The sequence below is a fragment of the Crocuta crocuta genome, unplaced genomic scaffold, assembly GCF_008692635.1.
Source record: "Crocuta crocuta isolate KB4526 unplaced genomic scaffold, BGI_CrCroc_1.0 scaffold580, whole genome shotgun sequence".
NCBI classification, from domain to species: domain Eukaryota; kingdom Metazoa; phylum Chordata; class Mammalia; order Carnivora; family Hyaenidae; genus Crocuta; species Crocuta crocuta.
This window is the reverse complement of record NW_027527940.1, coordinates 1,127,446-1,154,780: the sequence shown is the minus strand read 5'-3', so window position 1 is coordinate 1,154,780 and position 27,335 is coordinate 1,127,446. Positions and strand designations below refer to the sequence as shown.

The 27,335-nt window shown below is 34.6% G+C and overlaps 1 protein-coding gene across 2 annotated transcripts in view; it reads right to left on the bottom strand.

Moving 5' to 3' along the window:
* Positions 1-27,335, bottom strand: part of DNAJC13 (DnaJ heat shock protein family (Hsp40) member C13) — a 124,267-nt gene that overhangs the window by 45,108 nt on the left and 51,824 nt on the right. Inside the window, exons 17-31 of one of the 2 annotated variants that reach the window (XM_077752284.1) lie at positions 25,675-25,796; positions 22,509-22,584; positions 22,146-22,241; positions 21,212-21,355; positions 17,245-17,327; positions 15,503-15,656; positions 12,589-12,692; positions 12,344-12,503; positions 10,396-10,458; positions 9,218-9,319; positions 6,757-6,861; positions 5,759-5,961; positions 4,585-4,669; positions 1,367-1,521; positions 883-928 (exon numbers count right to left, since the gene is read on the bottom strand). In XM_077752284.1, coding sequence (XP_077608410.1) covers positions 883-928; positions 1,367-1,521; positions 4,585-4,669; positions 5,759-5,961; positions 6,757-6,861; positions 9,218-9,319; positions 10,396-10,458; positions 12,344-12,503; positions 12,589-12,692; positions 15,503-15,656; positions 17,245-17,327; positions 21,212-21,355; positions 22,146-22,241; positions 22,509-22,584; positions 25,675-25,796 — 1,698 coding nt within the window. The remainder of the gene's footprint in view (positions 1-882; positions 929-1,366; positions 1,522-4,584; positions 4,670-5,758; positions 5,962-6,756; positions 6,862-9,217; positions 9,320-10,395; positions 10,459-12,343; positions 12,504-12,588; positions 12,693-15,502; positions 15,657-17,244; positions 17,328-21,211; positions 21,356-22,145; positions 22,242-22,508; positions 22,585-25,674; positions 25,797-27,335) is intronic. The other variant, XM_077752285.1, reaches the window with a different exon arrangement.

The window sequence follows — 27,335 nt, the reverse complement described above, 5'->3', positions numbered from 1 at the left end:
GAATGCCAAAAAATGCCTAATGCTACACTGTGGTGGTCACATTAATTTTTTTTTTTTTAACTTTTCTTATAGTCTCATTTTCTATTTGTATAAAAAGCTGTGGAAATTATACCACCATAAGCATCACTTTAATATTACTAGATTATTTTCCAGGGCTTCCCTGGCTGTGCTAGAAAACATGAAGTTATACCACATTACCAAAGAGGTGTAACCTTCCTTGGTTAGTCTCCCTCAACAGTGGGCTGCTGTTGGTTTATTCTTCTGCTCTCAATAAAATTTGAAAATCAATGCTCCGTGAAAATGCTAACAAAATTTGAATCCTCTTTCAGTTATATTTTAACAATAAATACCTCTGTAAGATGTAAGTATAAAGTATCAGGTTGTCAAAACTATCTGGATGAATCTTAGCTTTTTTTGGGTTCCTATTTTTCTTCCCCAGTAAAATAGCAAGGATACTTGAGAGCACCTGAAGAATTAAATAGCTTCAAAAAAGAAACCTGGCACTTCTGCCACCTGAGGATCTGAACAAAAAGAAGGATGAAGTCTTTACTGAATTTTAGCTGATTATGAGCCTCAGATATATACTGAGGTATTTATGAAAGTTATTAATGTAGGTTTTACACAAGGGAACAAGTTACATTCACAGCAGGGTTGTGTTATAATTCGTATCTATAATTTCTAATGGGTAACATTTATTTCCATTAAAAAATATTAGCTTAGACTTTCTCTGTACAAGGTACCACAAGGAATGTGAAAAATGAGTGAAACAGTACCTGCCCTCAAGTGTTTATAATCTAGGAAACATACACAGCTCAGCAGAGTTTAGTGCCCAGAAGCTTATGCGATGTCAAGTTATATATTCACAGAGTTAATCTGGCTTACCTCCTCAGACTTGAAAGCCTGTTTGGTATGTGTATATTTCAAAAATCTAGAAAAAAAAATTACCTGTCAGACAGAAGAACTGATTTAAATTTAAGTAATCTTAGTTTTCCAAAGATCGGGTATTTGTACATATATACATAAAAGCCACAAAAGGCAAAACTGTTTAATTTCTAATTAAGGCAAGAACTTAAATGAATTAAGAAGATTTTTAAATGATGGTTATGTTAAGATTATATAATAATATGAAAAATTACCCAATTTTAAGAAAAAAGCAAAATGTAAAACTGTATGTGAATATGAACATAAAGATGTTAAATACTAAAACTGTACAACATAAAAGATGGTGAATTCTTACATTAGATGTGGTAAAGTGGTATAACTGAGTTATTTTCCCCATTCTAATTTCCAAATTTTCAGACATACAGTTAAACAGCTGTCCACGCATATTTCAAATAATTTTAAATATTACCATTAAAGTTCTTACCGAGCAACAGGAAGCACATTGGAACCTGTGTACATCATGATAAAGAAAAATACTCCACTAAGATAAAGACGAGGTAACTGTGGGTTATCTTGCATGATATGGTATAACAAAATCGCAACCTTCTCAACAAGGATAGGGTCAAAGGTCAGCAGTAGCTACAAAAAATAAAATGTTTTTGTTACTGGATTATAAAAAAAACTTCTAATAATGTCATTGACTTTAGCCTTACGTATTCTATGTGCTGAGGTCATACTTTTTTATATGTAATAAGTTACAAAATAAAAATGTATGGGATTTAGTAAGCTATTGTCTACCAGACTGATCAGATTTGAAAATTAATTCTTTTTACATTTAATGCAGAGACAGTAAAATATTGACAATTGCTCAAAATTTATTCAGAAAAGACCCAAAGATGCTTGAAACTATGTTGCCATGATTATAGATAAAACTGTTTCTTATTTACGAATCTTTTTACACGGACTTCTTTGTTAATGACAAAATAAAAACGAAAAGTAGGTATGCTTTGGGTTAGTTTCAGATGTGAAGAATTCCCTGAAGACATCTTGAGAACTCAAGGAGCCGAGAAAAACTATCAGTGGACACTAACAGTACTAAAAAACAGATCAACAAGTAGAATGAAAATGGGTGACCAAATACTAGTAGTACTTTTACTGCTACCACAAAGTACCAAGACACATGGTATCTAAAAAAATTTGAGCTAGTAATACTGAAGGGAATATTTGGGGCCACCAGAATGTATCTGTGCTATTAAAAAATCATATAGGGGTGCCTGGATAACTCAAGACAGTTGAGCTCCAACTTAGGCTCAGGTCATGATCTCACAGTTGGTGAGTTCAAGCCCTGCATCAGGCTCTGTGCTGACAGCTCAGAGCCTGGAGCTTGCTTCAGATTCTGTGTCTCCTTCTCTGCCCCTCCCCCAGTCATGCTCTGTTTCTCTCTTGCTCTCAAAAAATAAACATTAAAAAAAAACTCATATAGAGTTACTATGAATAAACATTTGATAAAGAAATTTCCTAAGTTTTATCTTAACAGAAGTGGCACTTACTTTTCTATGAATATTCCCAAAGAATGGGGTCAAATGCTACTAGTACAAAAAAATGACAAGAAGAGTAAATACTAACTCACATTAGGAGGTCAAAGTTCTAGATTCAGTTAGAAGACTATATCGCTGTATGTCTTGCCTTTTAGTAAACTGGATTTCTCTGTTTTGGAGTCTTATCTGTTCAACCAGGTATTTAGAGTGAGTGTTTAGCACTATGAGATATTTTACAAAGGAAAAACTGAGATACGGTAACACAAGATTTTCCCTAGTGTTAGTAGCAGCTGTAGCTCAAGACCTGACATCATTTTAATTAAAATATGGGTAGTTGGTCCAAGGATTGTGGGTTATCATTAAGCTGATTAATAATTAAAATATGGGAATTAGCAGGCAAAAATTCAGAATATCTGAAATTATGACTATACCAGAAAACCTAGGATATTCACTCCCTGTATCTTAGACACACTGTAAAAATTCCAAAGCTGTATCAAAAGGTAAAACCAGTGATTGCTCTAAAGTCAAAAGAACTACAGAAATCTGTACCAACCAATGTAGATAATATGTTCCTGAAAACTACTATGGCTGCCAGTGTTTAGCAAGGTTAAGGTCGCCCAGAATATGACTTATCAATAAAATTCTTCTCCTGAGTCATCTGAATTGTTCAGTTATTACTAGAAATTCTTTAGTTAATTTAAATAGACTCTTCCCCTCCAAAGCTTCACATATTAGGCCAACCACTTCTCTTTTTTATAAAAGGTGAAAGATTTATTCAATCTGAAGAGAAACCAGAATATTCCACATCTCTTTTTTTGTCAGTCATTCTTTCCTGGCCTGAAATTCAACAGTGTTTGCATTTACTTCTCTCTTTTCAGTTTCCAGAATCTTGGAAAAATGCTTGGGCAAGATAGATTTTCTAGGCCTTTATCTGCATGTCCAGAAGAGAAGACGAATCCCTCTCCCTTGTACACCTCACATAAGCAGCACAGTCCTCCAGGCTGGGGTGGATGGTGGGTTACAAGAAAGAATTGTGGTGTTCGCGAGGAAGGCAACAGGGTACTGTCACTGTTGTATTTCAGAACTCTTTTTCACTATCAGAGACTTGCACAGGCACTTACCTATCCATGAATGTAGAAATATACAAACAAGTAATTCTCCTTTCCCATTTCACATCAGTGTTTAACTAGTATGTACAAATAGCAAAGTTACTGGCATATAGTTACATCATGTGCGGTTCATGTAACAAATGAGATTTAACAACAGGATACTGGATACACAGGAGGGAAGCAGTGACCTAAAATCTCTGGGACCTGACTTATTTAGATTTAATGCTAATCTGGAGATAGCTTAATTCCAGAAGAGCTGAATAATGACGGGGGAGAAAAAGAAGAAAAGATACTTTAGTATATCCTACATAATTCCAATGGAATGCATTAGATCAGCTGCTATCCATGAAAACATTTTGAAGAGTCCAAGCACTAAGGCAAACTGGCAAGACAGCTGTGATTATTTTTTTTTTTTAACGTTTTATTTATTTCTAGGAGGGAGGGAGGGAGAGAGAGAGAGAGAGAGAGAGAGAGAGAGAGAGAGAGACAGCGTGAGCAGGGGAGGGTCAGAGAGAGAGGGAGTCACAGACTCTGAAACAGGCTCCAGGCTCCGAGCTGGCAGTCAGCACAGAGCCCGACGCGGGGCTCGAACCCACGAACGGCGAGATCATGACCTAAGCGAAAGTCGGACGCTTAACCGACTAAGCCACCCAGGCGCCCTATCTGTGATTATTTCTTGAGACAGAGCACACCAGATATCCATTTTCATGGCCCACTAGTGTGCTTCCCAGGAGTCCTAACTTCAGTAGTGTGATTTTAAGAATGCTTAATAAATAAAATCTTTTGAGATAATTCTGGAGTCTGGAGGCTTCCCATGTTTAGGCTCTTAGATACACAATCTTCCACAGTATATTCAGAATATCAACTCTAATTGAGATATTTGATGTAAATAATTACATCAATTAGATGTACAATAAATGTAAGTCACAGTTCACGCTTTTTGGAAATGGAATCGACTATAAAAAAAAAAAAAGACTAGGGTTCGTAATAAAATTGAATAAGGGAGAAGGGTCCTTAAAATACTGTTCCTAACTTGATAACATAAAGGTACTCACCTGAATAATATGCGGAAGGCAAGCGCTGTCTGATAGCAGTCTTTTCACTCTGGGCAGAGGCCGAATAATGGCATTATCTTGATCCCTAGAAAATATTTTCTAAGGTTGGCATTTAATATATCTATTAAAATTTGTATGTGCAGAGCATAGGACATTCTACTAGGCATGAAGCATGTTACCTTACTTTTTTGTTAATGAAGACTAAGCTCTCATACAGCTGGGAACATGATTAGGTATTTTGGTTTAAATCTATTTGGCTGTTTAATATGACTTCATTTCCTTCCATAAGATTTCCTTGAAAAACAGTACCCTAGAAGAGCCAAAGACTCTTATTTATTATTTAATTGATTAAACTTGGTGTTGTCCAACACACTGTCAGAGGATATTTCCCCCCAAAGGGCATATCAAACGCTGTTACATAAATTTAAACCTTAACTACTCTCAGTATTTTCCACATATAGCTTTCATTTTAATGCTACATTTTTTCTAAATGGTAATTGTATGCTTTAAAAAGTGTGATCTGAATTTTAAAGAGAATTGGAACCATGAAAGGTTCAAGTGTCATAAAATTGATAGTTCCTCAGTAACTTCCATCACAAAATATCCTTAGTATAGTAATAAACGAAATGATGCATATGCAAATATTTATTATAAAGATTGAAAAGTTCCCTGCAATGGTTATAATTATCACTGTATAACAAACTCTCACCTTCACTGATTAAGTGGAACAAGACCTGGGGCACGATGTGGGCTTAGACTCAAGCTCTATACCAGGAGTGGCTAACCTGACCGATGAGGAGCTAGCGGCACCCACCACTGTCTAGGACTGCAGTGTATTTATTTCAAATGTTCATGCCTGCTTCGTATGAATGTGACAACTGTTACTGTTGCCAGAGTGTAGCTAGGAAGCCTCAATTTGGTAACAGTATCTGAAGTCTCCCAGAGAAAGTTATTTTCTAGCTACTTTATCAATATAATTTGCAAGTTATTTCTTTTTATGTTTTAAAAGCTCCAAAACTCAAAGGAGCATTCCCTCAAGGTCACAAATGAAATATCTTTGTTCTTAATCACCAGACTAATCCCATGTTGTTACTGAGGAAGCACCCATACAGATGGAGAGAACAAGGTATTTCAGAGTCCCTCTTAACCATGGAAATGTTCAATTACATTTTACCTGCTTGGAAAATATCCACACATTGTGATCAACATGTTCAATATAAGGGTAGCAAGGTCAGTTTCATTTAGTACAGCCTGTCCACTGGCTAACAGACACCATTTAAGCTGAGGTATTGCCTGAAGTGGTCGCCATCCATCCATGCCTTGAGCCCAGCATCTGGTTTTTGCATTTAACATTCCTTTGGTCCACAATTCTTGCATCTAAATGAATGGAAGGCACCGTTACTACACACATGAACGAAGCAAAATGAGGTTTGCTAATGTTTCCTATTCTGTGGTAAATACATAAACTATGGTAATTTACATTCAAGTTCACAATCAAAAAAACAGTAACAAACTTTTGTTGACAAGCCTTCAGGAACCTGAATTAGGTTACTAATATAAGAAAATTACCATTTAGCTGGCCAACCTGCAGAGCATAAAGAACACTGGAAAGAATGAAAACAGTAGGCAGATGGTAAAATGACCAAAATATAAACAAGCTGAAGGCTTAACTATCTTTGGCTAAATTCCAACTGAGCCTGGGAGGGCAAGATCAAGTATGAGCAGAAGATGGAAAATTATCCCTGGATTGCACAGGCAACTTGCAATGAATTTCAGACTGCATATTAACGTTTACCTTTCATTCCACAATAGAAGTGTTATAGTTTGAAAAGCTTATTAATACCTCTAAGATTATTCTAATTTTTATACCTTATAATTATTAAGGTAACAACTGCTATTATTATTCTAAAATTTATTAAAAATCTGAATGCTACCTCCGTAACAACAGCTCAACAGTAAGGTTTTAAGACACAGCTGTGTGTGCATGTCTGTGTATATATGTACGTGTGGTTCTTCAGAACTGTAAGTCATCTAATCCTTCATGTGGAAACTGAATGGCAGAGCCCTTGAAGCTGATGATTGTAAATCAAATCAAAAAATCTTCAACACCTCTATGTCAGCAGGGTGTAAGAAAGACTAAGACCATCACAAAAGCTCTTCTAAGGCACAAACCTCATGAAATCCATACGGGCCACTCCTCTCTTTGTCTGCATTGCCAAAGTACCATTCCTTTTCACTCTCTCTCTTCATATCTGGAGCAGCTTCAATTACATTGCTCTAAGTTTAAAAAAAAAAATTAGTTATTTTCCAAGGCAGATCTAAGAGGGCAGATATAATAAAAAGTAACACAGTCTCAAATTCCTGGGTTTACTTTCCTTTAGAAAATCACCTTTCACATGACCTTATTTAAACAGTTAAGAATCAGATGTCTGACCCTGTAATTCAAAAATGCTATTTTTTTATTAATATGCTTTTGAAATTAATGGTTTCCTAAATTCACTTGGCAATCGAAGTTAATTTCAAAGAAATCTACACTCTCTATGGTCATTAATAAATTCTTAGTACAGTAACATTTTAGTAGCAAAGAATATTATAAGTAACTATATAAACAAACACATTAACCTTAAAAGACAATGCTAAAAATACTTAAATTCTTTGGAGGGGAAAAAAACCCATTCCGGGACACCTGGGTGGCTCAGTCAGTTAAACATCCGACTTCGCTCGGGTCATGATCTCACAGTCTGTGGGTTCGAGCCCCACGTTGGGCTCTGTGCTGACAACTCAGAGCCTGGAGCCTGCTTCAGATTCTGTGTCTTACTCTCTCTCTGACCCTCCCCCACTCACTCTCTGTCTCTCAATATAAAATAAAGACATAAAAAAATTTTTTAAAAAACCCATTCCAGCTAAAAGTTTCAATAAGCATCCAAGATCAAAGAGTTAAAATATTAAATGTTTTTAACACTATTTAACACTTACTTTCAATCTACTACCCTCACTACAGATACTACTTATAATTTTATATGTCAATATTTATGAGAACCTAAGAGAAAATTTTTATGTAGTTAGTATATTTTATTAAAACAAGGTTTTAACTACCCTCCTAACTATTAGCTTTTGGTTTGATTCATATAGAGAGGCACAGCAAAGTGGTTTAAGAGCACAGACTTCTGGGTTCTAACTCTGGCTCTGTTCCTTAATGCGTGACTTTGGACAATACACTTGGCTTCTCTGTCCCACAATTTCCTCATTTGTAAAATGGAAGGCCTGTCATGGAATAGAATAGTACTTGGTATACTGTCATGCTATACAAGCATTACAATTACATTATTTAACCCTGATGATAGAAAATGCCATATTCTAAATATTCAAATAGCACTTCTGTACACAATTCAGCCAAAAACTAAGACAGAATACATCAAACCAGATTAAACAAAAACAAAACATCACAAAAATCACCACTGAGCTAGGTATTAATCTCTTGTACAAGCTAGGTATCAGAAAAGGCCTATAAGTAGAGAGTTGCAGCTCCATCCTCTTACTGGCTGGTTTCAATAAGGCCTTCAGATTCCTGAAGACAAAGTATATTCTCAGTGGCTATCAATGCTAAAAGTTCTGGTTACATAACTGAAAACTTATTTTAAATCTTAATGATCACACTGCCTCAAAATAAACCATTTTAGAAATACTATTACTTTAAAAGACAAAAGAGACACAAGAAAAATAAAACTGGATCAACACTGACCATTTTAGATTGTTCTTACGGTTATATTTCACTTTTTGTGTGTGACCTAATCTGTCAGACATTAGTTTTTTTTTTTTTTTAATAATTTAAAAAACAGTTTTATTGAAATATAATTCACACACCATACAATTTACTTATTGAAGATGTGTAATTCAATGGTTTTTAGTATATTCAATATATAAGCAACCATCATTACAATCAATTTTAGATCATCTCCATCACCTCAAGAAGTCTAAGAGGGGAAGAGAGAAATTTTTTTTTTTAATAGTTTAAGTTGGTTTCCATATAACATCCAAGTGCCCTCCTCCATGCCCATCACCCCCCTTCCTCTCCCTCCCATCCCCATCAGCCCTCAGATTGTTCTCAGCATTCAAGTTTGTCTCTCACAGTTTGCCTCCCTCCCTCTTCCCAACTATTTTTCCCCTTCTTCTCCCCCATGGTCCTCCGTTAAGTTCCTCCTACTCCTCCTGTACGTACAAACATATGGTATCTGTTCTCTGCCTGACTTATTTTGCTCAGCATAACACCCTCAAGTTCCATCTATGTTGGTGCACATGGCCAGATTTCATTCTTTTTCATTGCCATGTAGTATTCCATTGATAGATAAACCACATCTTTTTTCTTCTGAGTTTATTTTATTTTTTTTACNTTAATTTTTTGAGGAACCTCCACACTGTTTTCCAGAGGGGCTGCACCAGTTTACATTCCCACCAACAGAGTAGGAAGGTGTCTCAGGCATTGGTTCTATCATAATTATTGGATATCTTAATTACTGGCTATACTCATGGCCATATACATTGGCATGTTTCATGTCAAATTTTTATGGTTCTTTTGATCCTAAATTGTACTCAAAGACTGTTAAACTTATAAAATCTAGATAAGCATACATACTTGCAGTGGTACTGTAGCTCGGCTTACATGAAGATGTGCAAGGGTAAGCAAGTCGACAAGGATTCTAATTCCGTTTGAATCCATGAGATCCTTAACATTTCTCTGGAAGACAAAAACACTTTTACATAAATGAAAATCTTTCTTTCCAATAGGTACTACTACCTACAAGATTCTCAAGGAAGAAAATATTTAGAATCTCGTTGGAAAAACTGACCTATAACTGATAGCATTTAGTATTCAAAGAACATAAATTCAAGGAACATAAGTTCAGATACATGTGAAAAGGGCCAAGATACCGCACAAAAAATTTTTACTTAAATATATTCTGAGCAAATTAGAACAAAACAAAAATAAACAAAGCCCAGCAGGAATAACAACCAGGATAAACTCTCTGGTTCTCCAATTATCCTGCATTTTCCTAGGTTATTTTTGTTAATAAACAAATTATTCTATAATCAGAAATAAAATCTGTTATAATAAAAAGCCTTTTAATGTTCCAGTTTGTTTTTGTAAGCTTAAGGCAAAACTGGTAATTTCTGAAAAGTCAGGTAGAGATTATAATTTAAAGATTAATTAATTATACTTTAATTTTAAAACATGTGTATCACTTTCAAAAGTTGAGAATAAAACTAAGCAAGTTAGACTATAAATAATTTAAGAAATAAAAAAGCTGCTCAGATTTCATCGCAACACCATATAATTGCGACTTGATGCTGTATTTACAACCATGAATTCTTGATGAAAAAAGTATGAACCTATTAAAATGTCTTAAAAATAAAATATGAAGAGCTCAAGTCTTCAAAGTACTTTTTATCATCAAAATGTACACAAAATAAATTAGACCCTTTCCATTTCATGTCGAACATTTGTTTTAAAGTCCAATCCTAAAGAGTCCCTAAAGAAAAATCAGCTAGTGATTTCATCCCTCATTATTCTTCATTCAGAATTTAGTCTTAATTTATTCAGTATCTCTGTAAGAGTAGGACAGAGTGTACAGAGAATATCTGACAATAAGTTTTCACTACAGATGTTGAGAGCAAACAGAGGTTTCTCATCTAAAAGGAGAAAATAAGAAAAGAACCATGTTTGGATAATTAAACAAACTGTAATAATTTGTTTTTTTGTTTTATACTCATGTGATTTGAAAATAATTGTGCATATAAGCAAAAGTACTGCACCTTATTAAGGATCAACTTGTTAAGGAAGAGGATCAACCGATCTCGTTCAAGTTTATCTGTGCACTAATGAAATAAATGAGAATTTAGTCAGAAGTGAGAGACACACAAATTAAGATATTATCATTAGTGGATAAAATCAACAGCCAATAGGAAATAGTGTCAATCTTTTAAGTAAGTTCCACTCCCAGCATGGAGCCCAATTCAGGGCCTTAAATCACAATGCTGAGATTAAAATCTAAGCTAAGATCAAGAGTTAGACACTGAACTAACTGAGCAACCCAGGTGCCCCAAAATAAGATCTTTTAAACACCAAGAAAATGAGAAAAGACTCTCAATTCTTTTATTTCATCAATGTCTTGCATTCTCTGCAATTTTATATGTTACCCAATTTCCCTAGAAAGGCATATATTTTAAAAGTCAAAAACAGATTAATACATAGCTTTAAGAATGTATATAAAAATTGAAATGAAAGAATTGGCCCAAATGATACTTTTCAACTAAGTAAATATTCTAAAGAATGATTAATGATGTTTCACATAAATCATATCACAATGAACACAAAACAAGAAGGAAAAATGTATCTGGCTAAAAATTACAAATGGCTATGCCACAAATACTCAAGTTCACTGGAATAACAGTGAATTAGAATTCACTAGTACAACCTGGTATAACAGCAAAGAAGGATTTTCATCTGGCTATGTGATTTCTTAGGTATGTTTTATGACCTTATCCAGAATCAGTTTCTTAATGTGCAAAGCATGACTGACAAGATAAGTATAACAAGCATTTTTTTCCCCTCGAGGGGGACTCTCTGAGCGAAATGTTGCAAGGAACGCAAGATGCTAGAGACACCAGCACAAGCATGAATCCCACAAACCACACAATGACTCTAAACCCATATATTTCAATAATAACACTGAATGTAAATGGACTTAATTCCCCCATCAAAAGACATAGGGTAGCAGAATGGATAAAAAAACAAAATCCATCTATTTGCTGTCTACAAGAAACTCATTTTAGACTGGAGGACACCTTCAGATTGAAAGTAAGGGGATGGAGAAATAACAAGCACTGATTTTAACAACCATTTAAAATTGGTGAAACAGAGGCACCTAGGTGGCTAAGTGTCAGACTCTGGCTCAGGTCATGATCTCAGTTTGTGGATTTGAGTCCTGTGAGCCCCTCGTCCTGGTGGCTCGGAGCCTGAAGCCTGTTGCAGACTCTGTGTCTCCCTCTCTCTGCCCCTTCCCCTCTCATGCTCTGTCTGTCTCTCTCTCTCTCTCTAAAAATGAATAAACATTTTTTAAAAATTTAAATAAAAATTGGTAAAATGGTTCAAAGACAGTTTACTGAAATTTAAACGGTTAAATATAAGAGAAACAGAAGTACAAATGAAAGAACAAAATGTATACACTGCAATAAATAGGTAACACTCATATTTGATCTGCACTAGGTGAATGATATGTTCTTTCCCCCAGCAAAGTTCAAGTGCTAAATGACAAGCTTTCTAAAATGTGCTAACTCAAGGTTCCCTTTTTTTGGTTATCACTGTAGTTTTAAAAAGCTTTACTATCTTCACACTTTGAAATTTAGTACACTAGCATCATTTAAGATTTTTTCCAAAGTGGAAAACCAAATATACACACAAATCTAAGTCACTATTTCTTTTACACACTTGTCCAGCTCATCCATACTTAAAGAATGGCAAATAGGTCACTAAAGTCATTCAAAAGCAGCAACTGAAAAAAATATACTGACATGGACAAACACTAACCCATTAGTCATTTTCCTATTCATCTAACTCATATTTAATTATTATGTAAATTACACAAAAACTCATAAAGTTATGGAAACAATGCAATCAAACAATTTACATTTAGTTTTGAAAATACAACAAGTACCCCAAATGCACTATTACATAGCCGTTTTTCTTAAATGATATCCTTACCCTTTCTAACATTCCAATGATATATTTCGTATCTGTAAAGGGTCCTATTTCTTCGTGACATCTGCCGTAAACAATAGCAAGGGCTTGTAAACATAAACACTTCATGTTTACTTTTGGGGTGAGCAGGAAACGGTGATAGAGCTCATTGAAAAACTCATACCTAGATTTTTAAAAAAGAGTTCACAATAGAATTAGCCATGAAACTAACAGTGAAAACAAATACAAGATATGAAGAGTTAGCTTACGATCTCTTAATTGATCCACTTTCTTCATTCTCATCTTCCTCCAATAGTAATCTCAGGTAATAGTCTCCTATTTTGATTTCCTCTGCCAGGCACTCATATTTAACCTTTATTAATAAATGCAAATTAGATTATTTTAGTTTACAGTTAAGTTTTTGACAGTTTCCACATAATCACTTCTCAAATTCTGTTCAGAGCTTTTTTCTTAAGATCACCTTGAAGAGGAAAAAAAAATCATTTCCTAAAATATCTGGTAATTCATTATTATTAATATGACCCACTATTTTAGTTAAATGTTAAAGAGTGGGAATTACATACCCATTTTATGAATGTGCAACTTGCTGATAAAAACTTTCACAGAACTCCATAGTATTAATGAGGTTTAAGGGAAGGAAGACTCAAAACACTGTTAAAGGACAATCTGCTTCATTCCCTTCTCAGTTTGCCATGCCCAACTAGAGAGTAAATGATCCTATACCACACATGGCTTATGTAATTCACACAAGCTACCTCAGGTTTTCCCTCATCTCCCAACACATCAACTACATTTTATGGTGTATGTTTTTGTTTTGTTTTGTTTGAGAGACCGAGAGAGAGAGAGACAGAGAATGAGCAGGGGAGAGAATCCCAAGCTGGGTTCACACTCAGCACAGAGCCTGATGTGAAGCTTGATCCTATGACCCTGGAATCATAACCTGAGCTGAAATCAAAAGCCAGACATTCAAGTGCCTGAGCCACCCAGACGCCCCTATTGTGTATTTTTACTTATTTATTCATTCATTCTCTGTATGCCAATTACCCCAGATTACAAAAGAGGTGACACCTGAAGAAGCAGCCCAAAAGGAACTAAGGCAGCACCATGACCCTTGTACTCAGGCTGCTTCTCTAAAGAATTTGCAATTATAAAAAGGAATTCCCTGACTGGATTATTAAATTCTTTTTCTAAAGCCTAAAGTAACTTATTTCTAAAAATATATATTATATAAAATCATATAGACAGATAGATATGGATATATGTATATATCCATTCTGAGCATTCAATTCATTCAACTTCTATTTATTAAGCATATACTGTACATACCATGCACTGTTCTAGTCATCAGGGATATAGCAATAAACGAACAAAAAAGTACAATATGAGGGCGTCTGACTCTTGGTTTCAGCTCAGGTCATGATCCCATGGTTTGTGAAATCAACCCCCCGGACAGTGCCAGAGTCTGCTTGGAATTCTCTCTTTCCTCTCTCTGCCCTTCTCATGTGCATACACACATGCTCTCTCTCTCAAAATAAATAAACATAAGAAAATATATACTTAACAGTTGGGTGACAGTACTATGGTGGAAGCAAGCAGGGAAAAGGGATAGAGTGTGTGTGCTTGTGGTGGTGGTGGTGGTGGTAGTATATCCATCCAAAGATGGCTGCATTTTTAATCATACTGGCCAGAGAAGGCCTATTCAGATGATGACATTCAGGAAAAGGAGAAAACAAGTTATGAGGCTATCCAGGAAAAATAATATTTTAGTTAAGAGGGAATAGCAAGTAGAGAGACTAGCCAGTCAAGAACACAAATTTGTTGTTTCCAGGGAAGTTCATGTTGCTGGAGCAAAAGTGAAAGGGTGAGTAGCAGAACGTGAGAACAGAGAAACAATGCTTACAATGCTTGGGGTTAGGGGTACACAGATCTTGTCTTGTTAAGTCATTTCAAGAACCCAGGCTTTTGACAAAGTAAGATACGAAGTGACAGTGACAGAAGTACCAGAGGGGTCTGAGCATAATCTACTTACATTTTAACAAGATCATAATGCTGCTATGTTGGTAAGAGATTACAGGGAGGCAAGAGTGGAAGCAGATCTACTACTATAATCCCATAGACAGAAGATGGTTGGGTTCTGGATCAATTCTGAAGGTGTACTGAATACGATTTGTTGATAAATTAGGTTCGGGGTATAAGAGAAAAGATGACTTCAAGGGTTTTGACTTGAAAATAAGGAGAAGCCATTATCTAAGATCAAAAAGACTACAAGATAAGTAGATTTGGGGGAAGAATAAGAACAGTTTTAGAGCTACACTCTAGATGCTTATTGGATATCCAATTGTAAGATAGAAATATGAAGTCAAGGAAAGAAAATCTGCGATAAAAATCTGGAAGCCACCAGCAAATAAAAAATATTGGAAGCCATGAGAATGGTGAAGATCACTGAGGCAACAATAAATATAAATAAGAAGTCCAAGAACTAATCCTCTGGGCCAATTTAGAAGTTGGGGAATAAGAAAAATGAACAAAGGAGAAGGAATGGAAAGTGAACGAGGAGAAAATCCAGGAGAATATAAAGTCCCAAAACTAAAGTAAAAAAAGTATTTCAAGGAAGAGGGAATGAGCACAATCAAATTGCTTTATTTTAGAAATGCAGTTGGATTCAGGATAAAGTCTGGAGGGTCGTGAGTATGTTCAAATTTACAACTGTTATGAGAGTTTACCTTATACACACACATACACAAGGTTATCTATCACCAACATGTATTTTTTTTTTACCAGCATGTTTACTGATCTCGTTTTGTTGTTCTTCACATCAGTATTTTAATACAAAAGCAAAATATGACCACATTCACAATCAAACTACCATAAAAAATTAAACAAGGTACAAATAGAAGGAAAAAGGGAGAACAGGCTATGTTTTAATGAAGAAAAAAAACCTAAGGAGAAAACAAAGAACAGATCTGGAAAGCACAGGAACAAATTCATTAATAGTCCTACATGGTTCTCCGGTACAAAGCTGAGTTACTTAACACAATTTTAAAATTTTTGTCTCAGGCCAATCTTAAAAAAAAAAAAAAAAACCCTCCAAAAATAACATGTTTTAAAAAAGAAAAAATTAATATTATAAAAATTGCATTAATTACAAAAATTAAACCTTACCTCAAATTCATGGTGGTTCCAGGAGATCACATTGGCACTACCAAGCTCTCTATCAATATTAAATGCTCTCATCTCAGATTCAAGACTATCTCTCAGCTCTTCTCGTGTTTTGAAATTCCAAATTAGGTTTGACTTGGCATGATCTTGACCAAACCTATGTATGTAATCAGAAAATAGTAGGAAGTAATAAATACTTTTTAGAAATCTATAAATAAATATCCCTTACTACCTTTCATAATAAGAAAGCAGTGGAATTAATAAACCCCAACAAGTGTAAAGGAAGAAAATAAAATCTCTGTAAAGTACAGTACAATGGAAATGGTAGAATCTTTGTGACAGGTAATAGGTATACACTGTAAAATTCTTTGACCTTTTCTGTATATTTTAAAGTTTTCATAACAAAATGCTAGGGGGGGGAAATAAACCCAAACCGTAAAACAAATCTGTGTGGATTTCAAACCAAGGAACTGAGGTTTTAATTTCAGTATTTACTACTGCTATAAATTCCAGTCAGAGAATAATTACAATCAGAAATCAAATTTCACGTTGGGGATATGAATTTCTGAACTATGAGGTGTGAAGTGTGTAGGATGAGCAACATTCTAGATAGGACTGTTATAAACTACCTAAGAAAGAATATGGCTAAACTGCCAAACTCTGATGGATATTTGTAAAATATCTTCCTTTTGTTCCTGAGTAATTTAACTACTGTGATATATTTGGACCCAGGTCTGAACTGTAGGTAGATGGGCATCATATCCTTTCACTTTCATTCTGAAACCCTCCTAGAAAGTCTGATGTCAGAGTTCCAAGACAGTTTCTAGGGAAGACAACATAATCCAAGAATTCCTGAGGAAGAAAACCAATATTCTTAAGGCCATACTATATACTGTATTTATTACTATATGCTTTAAAAGTACTATGGAAAGTTTCCAAAGCAAAGCAATATTTTCCCTTATTAGCTAAGGTATAATTAAAATGTCGGCTTCCAGGGGCGCCTGGGTGGCTTAGTCGGTTGGGCGTCCGACTTTCGCTTGGGTCATCATCTCGCGGTTCGTGGGTTCAAGCCCCGCGTCGGGCTCTGTGCTGACTGCCAGCTCAGAGCCTGGAGCCTGTTTCAGTCTGTGACTCCCTCTCTCTCTGCACCTCCCCTGCTCACGCTGTCTCTCTCTCTCTCCTAGAAATAAATAAAACATTAAAAAAAAAAAAACACGTCGGCTTCCAGAGTAAGTACTATAAGTTATCCCCAAAAGTTTAGCAAATCCCCAAAATGTTTCAGTCTTTCTATGTGTATGTATCTGTGTATGTTTGGGGTGGAGGAGCAGAGGCAGGAGAAGATGGAGAGAAGAGGCAAATAGATCAGAAAGACTAGATAAATATAAAAGGCCAGCTAAGCTGGATACCCATTTACCTCAAGTCTCCTTATGTTTTTCATTCATCTACCTCTTTTAAGACCCCATTGGTAACAAGACTTAAAGGTTGGAATTCTTAAACTAATCATCTCAAAGCCTTATTAAAAATTTAAAAGGAACTTTAGCTCCTTAGGCTACCAACACTCTATAAAAGACATTAATTTTATGGAAGCATCATTAATCATACCAATCTTAACAGTTACAGTTTTTGACATTCATGGTGTGAAAGTACCCATAGCATAAAGTACTAGTTTCAGGCAAGAAAAACCTATCTTGATTCCTCTAACGGCAATGCCAAATTTTACCTTTTGGAAGAGAGTTTAAGGTTACCTGTAATAGAAGAGATCCCAATTTGCTTCTATTTTTATTCTCTGTCTTCTCTTTCGAAGAACCACTGGCTTTTGATTTATATTCTGGAAAAAAACAAAAATAGAAACAAACCAAAAAAAACCAACTTCATAGGGCTCAATCTGGGGCTACCAAATAGGCTCTCAGAAAATCATCACTTTATAAATGATGAGAAACATTTCTACACCAAATTTTGGCAGAAACAAGTTAATGAAGCAAAATCTGTAAAATATGAATATAAAATATTAGATTATTTCACAATATATTACTGTGCTAGCAAATATTTCTACAGTATTGTTGAAATATTTTCCATTGTAGCCTAAAGTTGTTCCAACACCAAACTGTTACAGTTTACAGTGATGACTGATAAAAGTTATGAGTCAAAACAGTGACTTGTTTTATTAAACATTTACATGCAGTTAATACACAAGTCATGGTAAAACAATAAATGCAAAAGATTACAGGTTATTAAACTGCCACCAAAGCCATAATGCACAAGTATAAATTGAAATAGCTAATGGACAAGAAATAAGAATCTACATTCAGACACATGTGAGGTGAGATTTGAATTTATTAGACAAAGAATCTCAAAGACAACTCCACATGCCAGGCAGTTTAATGCATTTCACACATGTAGCAGGAACTTAAACTCACCATATTGTTTCTGTCCTGAATTTAATTGTAAAGAGGAAAAAATAAAAAAGTTTTAAAGAAAGTAAAAATAAAAGAATGAGCCTGTATGTGTTAAGCTATATCTATCATACAAATTCCATGAGGGTGACACCAATACAAATCATCTTCACCTTAAAACACCTACTTCTCTAAGTCTATGACTCAGATTTTAGGCAGTCATAAACCCATTTGAGCATTCAAAGAAAGCTATGGCCTCCTATTCCGGAGGAAGACACACACATAAGTTTATAACTGGAGGGTAAGATTTCCAAGGTTTCTTGAAGTCTATACACGGGCTGGCAGGTATCTCTGCTCTAAGTAAAACCGGTAGATATGCCAGACATTAAAATTCCAAGCCCTAATGTGACACAACTAAAAAGTAGAAAGTAATATAAATTAAAACACGGAAGTGTAACTTCATTAAAAAGTGGCAAATTACCTAAAATAAAGAAAAAAGACTCGATGACATAGAAAGAATAAAGACTGAGTAATAAATTTTAAAAAGTTAATGCTGTTTGAAATATACAATTCTCTTGGTTATGTAAGGAAAGGTCTCCTACAAATTTGTAATTCTGGGTACTCTCATGAAAACTAATATAAGGTGACTTGAATAAAGCAATAAATTCAAAAATTTAGTTTTGATGATAAATTAATGATAAATGATTAATCTGAATGACAATCTTCCCCTGCCCTCAGGACAAAAAGTTGGGGGTCTAGAGTGGTGAAAATGAATATGCCATACATAAAAAGTACAACCAGCTCTCCATAAACAGAGTTCACAGACACAGAAACTTAGACTAAAACCCTTAACTAGCTAAACAAATTCCTAAACTAAAAATAAAAAATTTAAAAAAAAGGAATTTTATACATTAGCCAAAGGTTATTATTAACTGGACACAGAACATTAGCTACAAATGAAACTGACTTAAGAAACATTCTGATTATATAAGAAATGTAGTTCATTTCAAGGCTAGCCAGTTAATCTTAACAATGGTTAGTTTTCAGACTAGCTAAAGCACATGATCATTCCGTATTTGGGTGTTAATATTTCTACAAAGAAAATAGTCACAAAGATTATTCACTGTTTTCTAAAGAAATTAATGTTAAAAATAGTACCATAGCAAAAATAATCCATTTGCTACCAAAACAGTTTCTTCACGAGCATATATACTGGGCATCATTATTTGCTCAACATTTCAGATAACACCCATAAATGAAACCAATAAAATATTGATATTAAAAATATATTATTTTCCCTCTGAATTGTTCTCTTTAAGTAACAAATGCTATTGACATTTATAGCTAAAATAGTTTTGTGTTCAATTTTAAGCTGGATAAATGTTTCATATGAAAGCTGATGCCAATAACTTATTTTCAGTTAGATAATTATATACAACAGCTTAAATAACTATATTATTTTAGAAATGGGCTTAACGACCTTAAGTCAGGAGCTCCTAATTTTTATTATCTGAAAATCATTCATACCTTACTTATAGATTTTCAACTATCCAAATGTTATAGCAATATTATCATGACCAGATATGTATAGTGCTTCTATTGTTACTTTGCTATAATAAAAAAGCAAAGCAACCCTATAGAACAGAGAAGGGAGGTACTGTTGTTCTGATTTTATGAAAAAGAAAAGTAAAATGTTCTCAAAACCCATAACTTATGTTTTGGGTTAATATATGATGAAACTAGGGGTGCCTGGGCGGCTCATTCGGTTAAGCATCTGATTCTTGATTTCAGCTCAGGTCATGATTTCACAGTTTGTTGAGTTTGAGTCCTGCAGAGGGCTCTGTGCTGACACTGTGCTTGGGATTCTCTCTCTCCCCCTCTCTGTCGTTTCCACGCTCTCTCCCACATCCCCGAAATAAATGAAGAAACAAACAAACAAACAAAAAAGATAAAACTAGGCTCAGATATAGGTTAAACAGTTCAACCTTTAGTATTTTCATGATCTTAGCCATTAAGAAAGCCTGTCTAGGTTCGAGCCCCGCGTCAGGCTCTGTGCTGACTGCCAGCTCAGAGCCTGGAGCCTGTTTCCAATTCTGTGTCTCCCTCTCTCTCTGACCCTCCCCTGCTCATGCTGTCTCTCTCTTTCCTAGAAATAAATAAAACATTAAAAAAAAAAAAAAAAAAAAGAAAGCCTGTCTAGTGATTCTTTATATTGCAGATGTCACTCATACAAATCACCATGAATCCATTTATGCTCAAGTTCTGAAGAACTAAATTCTGGTCTCACTTTCTCATAGACACACAAGACTATAACTATTCTGTTGCACTTGATGTCTTATGTTTAGATGTTCTGGAAATTCATAAGAAACCTGGTTAGTAAGATATTTCCATTATTTTCCTTGTATAAAGAAATAGCTACCATAAGTGAAGAGATGGTTAAAGGGAAAGAACCTAAGTGTGATTAAACAAAAACTGTGAGATTAAGTTAACTTTTATAGTTGACTTAACCACTGCACATTCCATCCTAGAGAGATGGATGTGCCTTATTGAATTAGGTTCTAATGATGATACTACATTCTGAAGACGACTAAAATGGTTTTCAATCTGACCTGATTTGAGGAGCTAATAATGAAATTTAAGTACATGCAGTAAATTTAATTTAAAAATGTGAAACTTATTACCAAAACACTTGTCTGGCTAGCTCTGAACAAAAATGCTAAACAAGAAGAGCACCTTTATTTTTATAACTATAAAATAAAATTCAGATGGGAGCCTAGGTGGCTCAGTCATTAAACATCTGACTGACTCAGGTCATGATCTCAGTCTGTGAACTCGAGCGCCACGTTGAGTGAGCTTGGGCCCTGCTTCGGGTGAACATGAGCCCCGTTTCTTTCTCTGCCCCTCCTGGGATTCTCTCTCTCTCTGTCCCTTGTATAATTGCACATGCTCTCTCTAGTGCTCTCTCTCTCTCAAAAAATAAATTAATTAATTAAATTAAAATCAAAGTAAAATTCAGAGAAAGAAGAAAAGGAGATACATATGGATACCGAAGTATGGAAATTGAAAATCATGGAAGAAAACTTACAAGTGAAATTTTATATTCAATTCAATATAAAATACCTAAGTAAAAACCTAATCACAGATACATAAAACTATGAATTAAGAAAAACTTCTATAAAAATATGGATCAGAATTAGGTAACATTTCTTCATATGTTCAATCAGAAAAACTGGACTATCATCTCTGTGAACAGCAATAATGAAAGTAAGCCTGGGATATATAGAAGGGCTAGAAGTCTGGAAACAGATTTTATTTTTACCTCTTTCTGTGCAATGCCCATTCTATCCCTCCAGTGCATCAGCACAAGATCTACTTTTTCTTTGGCAAACTTTTCAACTTCCTTAGCAGCTTTTCCAGCTAGTCTTTGCCATTCTGGAACTTTATTAAATTTTCCATACTGATCCTGTAAAATAATGTTAAAATTCATTATAGTCCTGTTTCAAATTTATTTTTAAAATATAAGTAAAGCTGAGTCACACTATTTGTTTTACATAATAAAATACATACTGGATATTGGGGGCTCAGTGAAAAAACAAAGTGAAAATTTCTGCAAGAAATTTTTTCTACAAGCTTTTCTGTTTAAGCTTCAAGATAAGTCCTATGTGACGGGTGGGGAGATGTGAATGGGAGACGGGTGCAAACAGAAAAATGTGTGGAAGAAAGGAGAACAACACATACAAGACATTATTACAACAGTATATCCTGAGAGATGTTTAAGTAGTTTTCTCAAAAATAGCCCACCTTATTAATAAAGATAGTTTTTGTAAGAAAAAAGTCCTACCTAAATTAATTTTTTCATTGTTGGCCCCTTTCACCAACATTATCAATCTCATATTATGTGCAAAATATCACATTATACATTTGAAACTTTAAAAAAAAAATCCATTCCTGAACATGGCAAAAGGCTGAGTGAAGGGAAATAAAACATACAAGATTACTACTATTCATAATATTAGACTGCGGTGACAGTTTTACAACTCTATAAATATACAAAAAATTACTGAATCGTATACTTACAACAAGTGAATATTATGAGATGTAATTTTACCTCAACAAAGTGGTTAATAATGATACAAAAAGAGTACCATTATTCAATACCGTGAATTCATGCTTTATGTCTAAAATTTTTACTGTGTTTCAGAGAAAAGTGTTCTTTTCAACCTGAAAAAAACATTTAGGACTATCATATTTACCATTGCAATTTTCACATTATCTCTAACATGCATGCGATCAGCATCCTTCTCGGGAACCGGATCTGAGCTGTCCAAGTACGCCAGCAAGCCTGGCGGCTAAAAGCAAACAAAAACAAAACATAAAATCCACTTCCAAAACCACCACACAAAAGAAAATTTAGCTTTTAAAATGCAAATAAATTAATACTATGATTTAAGCTATTGAGGTTTTAGCATTTATTATGTGACAACTTCTCTGATAAACAGCTTTTAAATAAAAAACAAACTAAAAAAACCTTTTAAGAGTATAAATAAACAAACTTACTCAATTTAATTTTATTGGGCAAGAATGCATAAATCTTCCTGGTCATTCAACAGACTTACCAAAATGCGTTTCAACAAGTTTGTCGCAGTTGCATTATCAGCTGTCCAGAGTCCCACTAAATGTCTACTTAGCTGTCTGAAAAAAGCAGACGTTGAGAAAGGTTTGCTGCTTTATCTCAGCTAGAACAGAAAGGAATTTTTAAGAACAAAATATCACATAAGCAATATGGCTACAGCAAAAAAAAAAAAAAAATCATTCTGATGTTAATATTTAAAGTTAGTATTTCAATGTGGAGGGTGAATGAGACTGTAATTCAAAATACTACTAATGTTTCAGAATTTTCTCCAAATCAAAATGCTTCCCTGAAAAACCCATTGATTTTCAATGGGCCTGAACATGAAGAAGTAGGTTCTTACCTCATTTAAAGACACAGACAATAAATAAAGCAATTAGACTGGGTAATACGATTAGTTTGCATAATAAGTCCCAAAATAGGATCATATAGCATTCTGGCATTCCTTGGAATTCTGAACATGAGCAAAAGTCAATAACTATGTTCTAATATAACCTTTCTGGCAAGGTCAGGGATAAAAGATATTTTGTTTTGGAGTCTGGATGAAGACTTAAAGCACTTAAAGCAAATTATTCTCCTCATGCCACTTTAATTTTTTTTTAATGTTTATTAATTTTTGAGAGACAAACACAGCATGAGTGGGGGAGGTGCAGAGAGAGACAGAGACAAAACCAGAAGCAGGATCCAGGCTCTGAGTTGTTAGTACAGAACCTGGCGCGGGGCTCAAACTCATGAGCTGTGAGATCATGACCTGAGCCAAAGTCAGAAGCTTAACCGACTGGGCGACCCAGGCACCTCTATTCATGCCACTTTAGAGGTAAAAACATATTTTGGTTCAAAGTAGAAATCTAAGATCCATGTTGAATCTATGACTTAGTCATTTATTAATCTCTGATAACATCTGTCTGTCCCCTAGGCTAAGCTACTCATGAGCAGAGAATGTATTTTATTCACTGCTGACCCTTCTGTGCTTCCACAAGAATTCAAACTGCCATCTGCTACAAGAGTAGCCACGAAACCTGTGAAATAACCAGACTTCTAGACATATGTATTTATACAGGTTACATTCCCAGAAGAAAAAAAGCTGAAAATTCCAAACTGTACTTTGTTATGTTAGNTTTTTTTTTTTTTTTTTTTTTTTTTTTTCAAAAAAAAAAAAAAAAAAAAAAAAAAAAAAGAACACTACTAAAATGTTCATTTTTGGGGCACTTGGGGGACTCAGGTTATGTGCCCAACTTTGTTTCCACTTTTTGTTTCAGCTCAAGTCATGCATGATCTCACAGTTCATGGGATCGAGCCCTATGTCCAGCTCTACGCTGACAGCATTGAGCCTGCCTGGGATTGTCTCTCCCCCCTTCTCTCTGCCCCTCCCCTGCTTGTGCACTCTCTCTTTCAAATAAATAAACTTAGGGGCACCAGGGTGGCTCAGTCGGTTAAGTGTCCGACTTTGGCCCAGGTCATGATCTCACAGTCTGTGGGTTCGACCCTGGCATCAGGCTCTGTGCTGAAAGCTAGCTCAGAGACTGGAGGCTGCTTCAGATTCTGTATCTCCCTCTCTCTCTCTGCCTATCCCCTACTCATGCTCTGTTTCTGTCTCAATAATAATTAAACATAAAAACTTAAAAATAAATAAACCAAAAAAAAGAACTGTTTATTTCTGTGCCTATTTGGAAATTACTACTTAAGTAATTACACTTATACTTTCCTTCATTTGCATTGGGTAGGTATCATTATCAGCGATTCCTAAAAGAAGGCTTTAATTAAGGATAAGCAGGATAATATAGTTTATAATATCACTATTTTATAATAGCAATTTGTAAAAGAAAGCAATGCAAATGAAAAGTGGTATTTATATTATAAATTGACAGCTTTTCAATACTGTGACTGATCACAGTAGGGAATGTAACTGATTAATAAAGAGGAACACAACAAGAAGCAAACATCTAACACAGGGGTTTAATAGAATAAGATATCAAATAGTGTCTATTTTCATGGAAGATGATATCTAGCATGACTAATAAGGTAGCATGCCAAGGAAACAATTGTCTTTTAGATCTTTTTGTCCTCTCAGGCAACATAAAAGACCCCTTTTGGGGCTAACATTTACAGTTGAGGGATGCAGATGGCTTCTTATAATACGAACAGCAGAAAACTACTGGCAAGGCACCATACCATGACATACAATAACTGGATATGGTTGACAAAAAAGGGTAATTTATGGTATCATAACAAAGTAAATCTAATTGGGTAATTTATGCTATCATTTAAAAAGTCAAAAGGAACATGATTAAAAACATCTGATAGTCCTTTTTTTTTTTTTAAACTAATGAGTCATGATTCTTACTATAAGGCTATCTGAAGGGTCACACATCAGGAATCATAAAAAAGATTAAAAGGGATGGAATTCACATGGCCTGGAATAAATGACTAGATTTACATGCTTCCTTACATTTGAATGATTATTATAAAAAAAGAATTTGCAAAAGGGGAAACTGTTTAACTCCAAGAGACTTAGGATAGTCCTACGTTAGGCTGATTAGATAATGTTTTCTTTATTCTTTACAGTTTTTTTTTTTAATGTTTATTTTTGAGAGAGACAGAGAGCTAGACTCAGAATCTAAAGGAGGCTCCAGGCTCTGGGCTGTCAGCACAGAGCCCAATGCGAGGCTCGAATTTCACGAACTGTGAGTCATGACCTGAGCAAAAGTCAAATGCTTAACTGACTGAGCCACCCAAGAGCCCCAATGTTTTCTTTATTCTTAGAGTACCTAACTGACCAAAGATATTTAAAAACTGACATGATGGCCAGAAGGAAATACAAAGAGAAAAGGCCTGGACATGTGGTTCTAGGTCCATAAGCTTCTAGGCACTATTTTCCATGTTCTAGTCCTTTGACTATGGGTAGAGAACCGTTAACAGGATAGTGAAGGAAAAATCCAAACAGTTTTGTTTCCCTCCCAAGTTATCCAGGGGCAGGGACAATGATCATCTGGGCACAATCTTTCTATAAGGAAAGGAAAAGGAGAACTAGGTGAATCAAAAGAAAAAGAATCACTGGTGTAATCCAAACACTTATTCAGTTTGTTTTATGTAATATCTGAATCCATTTTCTAAGCAGCAAGTTAATTTACAGCAAATTAAATTTAACCTACCTATTTGTAAGCATCCTCTGATCTGAGCTTATTGTAAACATCGCAGTATGCAAGTGTCGAGGTAAGGCACCTTCACTTAGGGCAAGCTCCTGCATTTTTGTAGCAATTTCTTTGTCACCTTCCTTTGGAAAAAGGGTAAGATGATCCCTAAAGCAGCAATCTAGAACAAGCTATCCTAATTTTATAAAACTAATTTTATACCTCTAGGTAAAATTATACAGTATACAATAAAATTTTAAATGCAACTTTACCCAAAAATAACATAAGTGATATAAATAATTTTAAAAATATTATTTGACTGTGGAATGAGGTTATAAATGTTTACAGGCACATTTATTTTATGAATTATGCTTTGCTTAATTTAATATTAAAATTACGTTCATTCTTGGAGTATTTATCGGCCAATGAAAAGGTAAAGCAACTCAGGGAAATCAGCAATTCCTATCAAAGGCATCTATGAATCGGGCTTGTTTTTATTATTAACAATACATTCACTTTCATGGTGAACACAGTTATTCCTTTTTTTTTTTTTTTTAAAGAATGATGTGATAACTGGGGTAGTTTTTTTATCCTTAGGTTTTACTTTGCTTATATGAACTCATTTTGGCAACAGAGTATGACAGGACAGGACTACTAATCAAAGGTAATCACAGAACTATGAATTAAGTAAGCAGTGTGATATTGAAAACAATCTGTTGAAAAGCAAGAATGCTCACAATGTTAGTGAAAAACAGGATAAGTATATAATACAACTGAATACGTAGTATGTATACAAATATTCACATAGTGTGAATATGTACATTATCATTCTAACAATGCTATATATACAGTACATAGTTTCTATATGTACACATATAATTCTGAATACTACAGTCTAAGAGAAAACTTACCAAAATGATATGAGTAGTTGCCTTAGGATGATAAAAATATAAACAATTTATTTGTTCCTTGAATTTTTTTCTATAAACTTCAGTGTTTCTTCAAAGATCATATATTGCTTTTACAGAGAAAATAGTTTAAGATACTTGCCAAGATTTCAGTGTCAATAAAGAAGGTGTTCCTTACACAGTTACCAGCTCCAGTCACTGGCTATGACACTGACATGTGTAGCTTATATTGAAGCCCAAAGTCCACATTTTGGTTATACCTGGCCCTCAATAAATATTTCTGAATGAATGGCAACATATTGGTGGATCAGGGTCAGAAACACACTTGTGTTGGTCTTATGGTCTTAACTGTCCTTGGCTACTGTCAGCTCTGTGAGAGACACTTACTTCAGAAACAGAACCCATTAGCTAAAGGAAGAAAATCAGCCTTTAGCTGTATATACACACTAAAAATGCAAATAACCTTTGATGTGTAACACCTATATATAATTTTAACACCTATTAGACATACACTAACTGCACATTTTACTTAGCAATATGTTATATTTATGAGTTATAATCACTGAGTTTTTTATAAAAATGGCAAACACTTTTACACTTTAGCCAAACCACTACTATGACACAAAAAAATAAGAATCAAAGCCATTTAGACTGATGTTATTGTAAACATCAGTATGCAAGCTGATATTCGTAGCCATGATTTTGTTTACACAGAAAGCTAAAGGAACTACCTTGGGGAAACAATATCCTGTGTCTGTCCAATAACATGTTCTA